Below are 7601 nucleotides of genomic sequence, written 5' to 3'. Positions count from 1 at the left end.
GGTGTATTTAGTAGAGGGCCTCTGAGTAGGAAAAACGGCTAAGTGTATGGTGAAAATAAGGTTAAGCATTGATTTATTTCCAGATTTGACCCACTTTCTTTTCAAATGTAATTGAGGCTGAAGCCCCCTCCCCAACTGATTGCGAAATTACAACCCTGGTGAGAAGCAACCATCCCACCCGCGCGCACATTGGCCGTACTGAAGTCTGCTCGACACACCTCGCCGCTGAAAAACATCGGCCTTCTGAAATATATTCCAGATGAGACCAATATTCCTGTAAATAATGGTGAATCGCCCAGAAAATGGACGGGGATTTCAAGTGCAGCCATTGCTACTTAGCTTTTGAAAACCATCGTCGAATGGCGGGGAGGATTTCTGAAAAGTACCCATGATCGTATGTAAACAGCACACTCCACACTTGTGGCCAGAATCCATGTTCAAACGGCGAAAACCGTTTGCATGAATGATACATACATGATACATCATACAAAACATTATTTGCCCCCATCAAATATGAGCACCAAGGAAGCTGTGCGGAATTAGCCAGTATATCTATGCGTCAGAGTAACTACGACCCTTCACGAACATTTCATCTCAGTGCATAGCAGATCGTCATAAAGTTATCAATCAGATTAGGTGGAGAAAACAGGAATATGGGGCATAAAAAATGGGTTAAGGCCTTTCAAAAAAAGGAAGTGCGCAAACTTTGAATTCGATTGACTTAAACCGACACGTCTGCTTCCCCGATGATTTGTATCGGGCATGGTTCGATATTCCCGCTGCTTCCAACATCGACCAGACACGTTTGAAATTTCTACCCGTGCTGAATTGTGAGGATGGTCGTGTGTTCTTTTCTCACGTAGGTTGCCTTTTTTGTCAAAGGCTTGCCGTTTTCTGTCAGTACGACGCTTGCCCCAGTGTCTCTGCAGACTCTAGCATAAAACCAAAAAAAACAGTATTTCCGATTTACCTTCGTTTATTTGACAACACCACCACGGTAGGCCGATACAAAGTCACGAAAAAGGTACGTAAATATCGCCCTCTGATGGAATGATGCGGGGGAAGGAGTCAGCGAGAGGCAAACGACGGTGTCGCTGCCTCCCTCCCCGTCGAGTGCACTCCTCCTTGGCTGCACCCTACCAACGCCCGCCGGGTTCGGAGGCGGACTTCGGCTGGATTCACCTCAGCCTGACCACGCCAGGACCAGGGCCTCTCGAGGAGGCCGCGGCCGCCGCGACTGCCGCTCCGCGCGGCGGCATTGCTCACTTCCGCCTCCGGAAGCAGGAGATGGGGTTGAAGTAGCACTGGTGGTAGCGAATCTGGCGCTTGGCCGGCGTCAGCGGACCGGCCCCTGGCGGCGCGCTGATGGCGGCGCCCGACGCGCGGCGGGAGGCCTGCGCCAGGTCACTTAGCAGCCAGGCCAGCAACTGGTCCGCTCCCTGCGGGCGACACGGACAGACCATCACGTGGCGTCGAGCGCAGGCTGCGAGAGGCGCGCGTCAGGTGGCGGACGGGCGGAGAGGTGGACGCGGGGTCACGCGGTGCGAGGCCGGTGCACGTCCCCTGGCGAGGCGGTGGGCGTGAACAGGGCCCCATGAGTTACGTGATACACATGCACCGACATTGGGATCGGCAGAAACAAAAGCGGTAAGCCATGAGCATGGTGTGCCATCGCGCCCACAGCTGACAAACACCAGGGCTGCGGGCGTGGTGGCGGTGGGAAGGGGAGGGCTGAGTCTGGGGTAACGGGCGCCCTGTGGCGCGCGGACGCCATAGCTCAAGACAATAGGGTCAGCGCGATGGTAGTGAACGTACGCCGCCGCACCATGCCAGTAAGGCACTAAAACTGGAGCCTAATGGAAAACGGATGTACGCACACTATGGCGCACAGCTGGGGAGCTCGCGTTGCAGCGTGCCCAGGCATCATTACAGGGCGACATATGTGACGGACGTCCGGCATTTATAGCGGAAGTTTGTAAAGGAACGAAGAATCAGGCCCTGTCCAAAATCTCGCGCACAAACAAATTTTAGTGCCACCAAACGAAGCCAAGGCTAGTCGACTGGTGGATAACCTGAATGGCTCGATATGCTCGGCAGCAATGGCTGATAAAGGCCTCATGGAACCGCAGCTTGTGGATATGAACTGGCAACAGTGGTGTCATATCCGGGACCTGGGCACTATTTCCAACGCGTTCTCAAACTGAATAACACTGCTCAGAGTATCAGCCATTTGGGGTGATGGCCTATGTCAGGACACTTTCGGAGGATTAAGGTGGCCGAGGTGGTCGTTTTTCCGCCCTCTCTTGGCTGTGGCACCGATGATAAGACACCAAGCGTCACGTCTAGCCCTATGTAGGCATCGGGTGACTAGCGCTTCGGTCAGCGTAAAGGAGGACAATGAAGTCATTTTGATGTGAGGACGGAGCATTGGTATGGAAAGAAACAATCGACTTTTGACATGAGAATACTGACATCGACCTTTGGCACGAGAAGAAAGAATTTCTGATTTCTGCCCGTGTTATAGTTCATGTCTTCTCTTTCAGGCAGTACTTTGGCAAGGTTAATAGGTTCAGACGCCGTTTTGCACTTATACTGCCAAACTAATTATAGCACGTAGATACATTTTCCACGACAAGGCGAAGTCTATGTTTTAGATAAAGGCGGGTGAAATCAGTTGCACAATTTTAAAGGCATTTACTTTTTATGAATGAAAACGACGAAAAATAGTGTCAGCAAGAAGTGCGTGACGCTTTTTGGGATGTTGGGTTGTGGTCCCTTTACAGGCTTGACGTGATGACAACATGATAGTGATCGACGACCAGGAGCTCTCATGAAATGCTCTTTTCCGCTGTAACATGATGTGAAATGGCTGAGGTAGTGAAGCAGACGGAGTTCGCTAAAGCTCGTACAAGCCTGCAGGGGTTACTGGAGCTAGCTGACAGCAGGCTGAAGAAGGTAAAATGAAGTGACATGCTGGTGAACTCGCTCAAGAGCAAGGGCTCCGAGGTTTTCTCAATGAAAAAACAGCCCAAATGTTCGGTAGCAATGTCACAGTGACGCTGCCTTTTTTGATAATTCAAAAAAATAAGATGAAGAATGGTACGAAAACTGCCGTTTCAGACACACTGACAGCGCTGCGTGCTTTGCGACCTTCGTGTTTGAAATATTGATTACAAAAATTCACATTGCAAGTCATTTCATCGTAGTTTTCCCAATGATGCAAACGCACTTTCCGGTTCAAGACGCCTTGACTGCTGGCAAGGTTCTTTGAATGCGCTCGCGTTATAAAAAGCATTAACAATACGATATAGTTTAGAACTTTCCCCATTCCAATATTTTGCAATGACAGTGATCAGCACCAGCGGCTCTGCCACGCGGCGGCGCATGTGGCGCCGTCTGACTGCCGCAGAGGGAATCCCTCCCGGTGCAAGCGGCTCCATGCAGCTTAGCGCCAACACCAACGCCTATTTCCACACTCGCGCTGAAGTAGGCGGCACCGGCTCACTCGCAACGGAGAATTTCTCATTCAGCTCAGCCGTCGATACCGCGCATCAATTGTATGGCTGTTCTTCCCCGGCGGAAGTCTTGAACCTGACCTCTGAGCACGAGCAGGCGCCGCGGCGCTCTCAGCCTGTTCAGCGCGCCGCAGGGAGCGCTGATGCCGGGGCAGACGGCCGATTCCTTCTGTGGTCTCGTGTCACGGCCTTCGAAATGAAGATAACCACGGCACCCGCCAGGAACAACCCTTGAAATGGATGTCCCGAAATGTGATCGGGATCGATGTCCAGTGGATGTTTTTCAAAAAATATAAGCTACCTGAAGATCTTGGAAAGTTTTGTGCATGGGAAAGACAGATAGACCATAACTTGTTCTGATGTACTGATGTGAAGGTGAGCTCAAGAGCGCAGCACGTTTGGCAGCATTTCACTACCCTTAAGAAGGCCTTTGAGCTTCCGATTGATTCGGCAATGTGACTTGAGAGTTCTTACTCTGGTAATATACTACCTTAAGTATATCAGAAAGTACTCGTTAAATGACGTTATTAAGCGAACATTAACCATGTTAATCAAAATTCACGTTTCAAACTGTGCTCATGGTCACGAGTCGCCACTCGTAGCCAATGAACATAGGAAGGGCTAAAAGTGAAACTGACTTTTGTCCAGAAAACCTATTGACTTCGAAACTCTTAACCTAACCTATCCTCGCCTCGTAACATCGCTTAACAAATACCTCCTAGCATAGTGAAGGAGAATTTTTGTTAGAATAATAACTCCCAACTCACAACGGGTGTCATATTGTCAGCACCGTGACCGCCGTTCCTTGTTATTAAGGCAGTAAATATCCATGATGGACGCCAAGCTTGCACTTTGCACGCCAGCTGCATGCAGTAACTAAAAATACGTGGCAATAGACCACTACCACGGACAAGCGCCTGGTTTCGTCGTGATGAAAATAACAGCAATCATGTGAAACTAGTCCTAATAAACATCGAAGCTGCAGCTGTCAGTGATCCGGTCTGCAGTCTACTGTCTTAAAAACGAGACCATCGCATTGTCTGCAATTTGTAATGCTGCCGGTAGCAACATCAGCAAACATATTCGCTTGACGATGTTTCGCAGAGTTGACATTTGCTCCTCTGCTCTTGAGCAAAACATGAGCATAACAAAAGTAAATAAGAACTATCACTGACTAACAAAAAACCGCATTGGAATTTGATGCAATCCTGGCAGTGAAACGTTAGCCTGTGCTTAGTCATTGCCTTGCAACATGTCGGCATCTGCTCAATCATCGTGGACGACGCAGCATTCAATCCTGCACAGAGTCAAACGGAGGATCCATTGCGCTTCCTTGGCAAAGGACTGTCGTGAAGCTGTAAATGCCGCGTAAATTAGATCTTGGGTGTATTGGCACCATACCACGCTGAAACGTCACAAGTGGGCAAGACAAAAACGACGCCATCAGTATTTTGCGGGGACTGCTTTGCCGCGCGTTCATGCACACGCACCAGGGATACTCGGACTGACCATCGCCGCATTCGCTTGAGCCACACCCTTACTCAGTTCAACATCTGCCTGAAGAGGGGAAATGACAGAGCTTACGCACAAAATTTCAGCGGTGCGCAGAGGCCATGGGTCGTGAAACACCGGTGATTTATTTTGCAATACTTAAGTGATTGTGATCTGTCGCTGCACCACTTGAGTACCAGATGCTCTTTAAGTCCATTTCCACACCCATTTCTAGCAGCCTTTGTGGGCATGTCTGGTAGTGAAATATCTTGGTGACCAATTTGAGTTAGTCTATGAGTATGAACAAGCTGAAAATAATACATATTTTTTTAGAAGTCTAAATTTTTTTATTGAATTGTTCACATGTTTGAAATTCCAGAATTATCTCAGATTTCTAAGCAACTGTAACAGCTTGTGCTGGCCAGCATAAAGCAGCTGCAATCGGTAGCAGGCAATGACACAGAATGTGAGTTCATACCCCGGTAGCGGACAATGGCACAGAACGTGAGTTCACACTCTGGTAGCAGGCAATGGCACAGCACGTGAGTTCATACCCCGGTAGCGGACAATGGCACAGAACGTGAGTTCATACTCTGGTAGCAGGCAATGGCACAGCACGTGAGTTCATACCCCGGTAGCGGACAATGGCACAGAACGTGAGTTCACAGCCCCGTAGCGGGCAATGGCACAGAACGTGAGTTCATACCCTGGTAGCATGCAATGGCACAGAACCTGAGTTCACACCCGGGTAAAGTACCAGGGAAATCCAAACTCCTGACTGCGACATAACCAGTTAAGCACAGAGCTTTGCTGAGGTCGCGTTAACTACGTAACTACTAACTACGCAGACAGAACAGAAAGACTTAACATATAACATGTGGCAGCCGCCTGGTTTTCCAAGCTGCCTTTCCTACTAGCGGCCTCACAGATCCATGCGGGCGTTCTCCCGGCTCGTGTCTCAGCGGGTGTGGGATCCTGCGCACGCAAGCCTCGCTGCAAGGGAGCGCTGTTTGAACCGGTGAATACAAGTGGTCTTCCGAATTCACAAAGATAGCGAGAGCGAAGACATGCGTCGAGAGCATAGGGGGAAATGGAAGCGCCGGGAAAAAAGACATGCTCTTTCTTAAGCTATGTCCAGCAGCCTTGACAAGATTCGGCGCCCACTTCAAGCAGCCCATAGCAAATAAGAGTGGCGTAATACACAAAAAACTATGAAATAGCGTCTGTCGCTGCTCTTACAGAGTTATCGACATCTCCTGTACCAAAAGCCCAACCTCATCGACTACAAATAAAGAGGAGTAACAGAGGAGTCAGGGTTCATGGTGCGTTCGCAATGTGAGCACGTGCGCAATGTGCCTAGCCTTAGGAAGTCGCCCGTCAAAGCGCGTGACCGGCGCTTGGTATTCCTCCGCCCTGGCTGGTGTTCTAGGGGACGAGATGGGCCGGCGTAGGGCGGCACAGGGGGCTGATCCCGAGCCAGCCGGAGCCCGTTCTGGCAGCACCATGACGCGCCGGCTTACCGGAGGTGGGGGCTGCTGAAGCGCTGAGGGCGGGAACGAGCCGGGCCGCAGCGGCAGCGGCTGCAGCGACAGCTGCCGCGCGTCCGGCAGCGCCTCGCACGTGGCCAGCGCCAGCACCAGCACCAGCGCCCGGGGCAGCGGGCCAGCGGGCGCCATGTTGGTTGCGAGCCGGGTCGGGGCGCGTGGAGCACTGCGAACGCTGGTCGGCGGGCGCGTGCTTTTCTAACCGCGCCGACCGCGGCCGATGGCGCGTCGGAGTCGTCCCGGCATTGCCTCCCAGCCGACCCACTGACGGTGTGCCGACGGGGCCCTGGGGAGGGTGCGTGTATAAGTGGCGCCAGATTGGTTCTCTGAAGGCCCCGGCATTGCTCCCAGTGGAGTATGTGCAGTATGTGCAGCTGGGCAAAGACGACCGTTTGTACGCATTGGTGGGTGGCCCCACAGGACAATGGACGGTAGGTGAGTCGAGCGCAAGCTCAAATCGTCCCGTCGCCACGCATGAGGCCAGGACGCTGCGCAGGACTACACTACGCTGTGACACTGTGCAGGCTAGCTCAGGTAACAGCTTCTCTACGCATATTCAGATGGAAGTCGAAAACGCTGTTTGTGCAGTCGAACATTGGGCAAATGCCAGTGCAGTGTAGGACGACCCACCTAGCTCCACGGAGGGGTGCACGTGCGGATGCAGGTGGGTCATGGGTCTCCTGTTCTACCACGGAGGACCCAGTAACCACACTGATAATCAAAATGACCCCCAGCGAGTTTTCCAGGGAGCAAACCCTGTAAAAGGTGTCACAATGATTCTAAAAGCAGCATATGTGTGAAGCCTTTTGTCAGTTGTTACTCGTTAATCGGTATTTAGTCTGGAAAGAGGGTCCCGCAATCGCTTTAGTCTTGAATTTTGCAGAATACTTAATGACCATGAAAAGTGAAGGAAAATACGGAGGATACTGGAGGATCCAGCGTCCCTCAAAGGGCAAAATGGAGTCATGGAAAACGTGACACTGTTTAAAGAGTCAAGATATCCCTGACATTACTTATAGAAGTGTCACTCCGAAACCTCCTTGAATTGAAC

The 7601-nt window shown here is 51.2% G+C and overlaps 1 protein-coding gene across 1 annotated transcript; it reads right to left on the bottom strand.

Moving 5' to 3' along the window:
* Positions 1 to 975: 975 nt before the first annotated feature.
* On the bottom strand, positions 976 to 6595 carry LOC119097752 (uncharacterized; the record flags this gene model as incomplete). Its single annotated transcript, XM_037220721.1, has 2 exons — positions 976 to 1439; positions 6527 to 6595. Coding segments are annotated over 2 exons (246 nt in total), but the record flags the coding sequence as incomplete, so codon positions are not given.
* Between the last annotated feature and the right edge of the window lie 1006 nt (positions 6596 to 7601).

The sequence above is a fragment of the Pollicipes pollicipes genome, unplaced genomic scaffold, assembly GCF_011947565.3.
Source record: "Pollicipes pollicipes isolate AB1234 unplaced genomic scaffold, Ppol_2.1 Scaffold_4335;HRSCAF=5105_pilon_pilon_pilon, whole genome shotgun sequence".
NCBI classification, from domain to species: Eukaryota; Metazoa; Arthropoda; class Thecostraca; order Pollicipedomorpha; family Pollicipedidae; genus Pollicipes; species Pollicipes pollicipes.
This window is presented reverse-complemented; position numbering and strand designations above follow the sequence as displayed.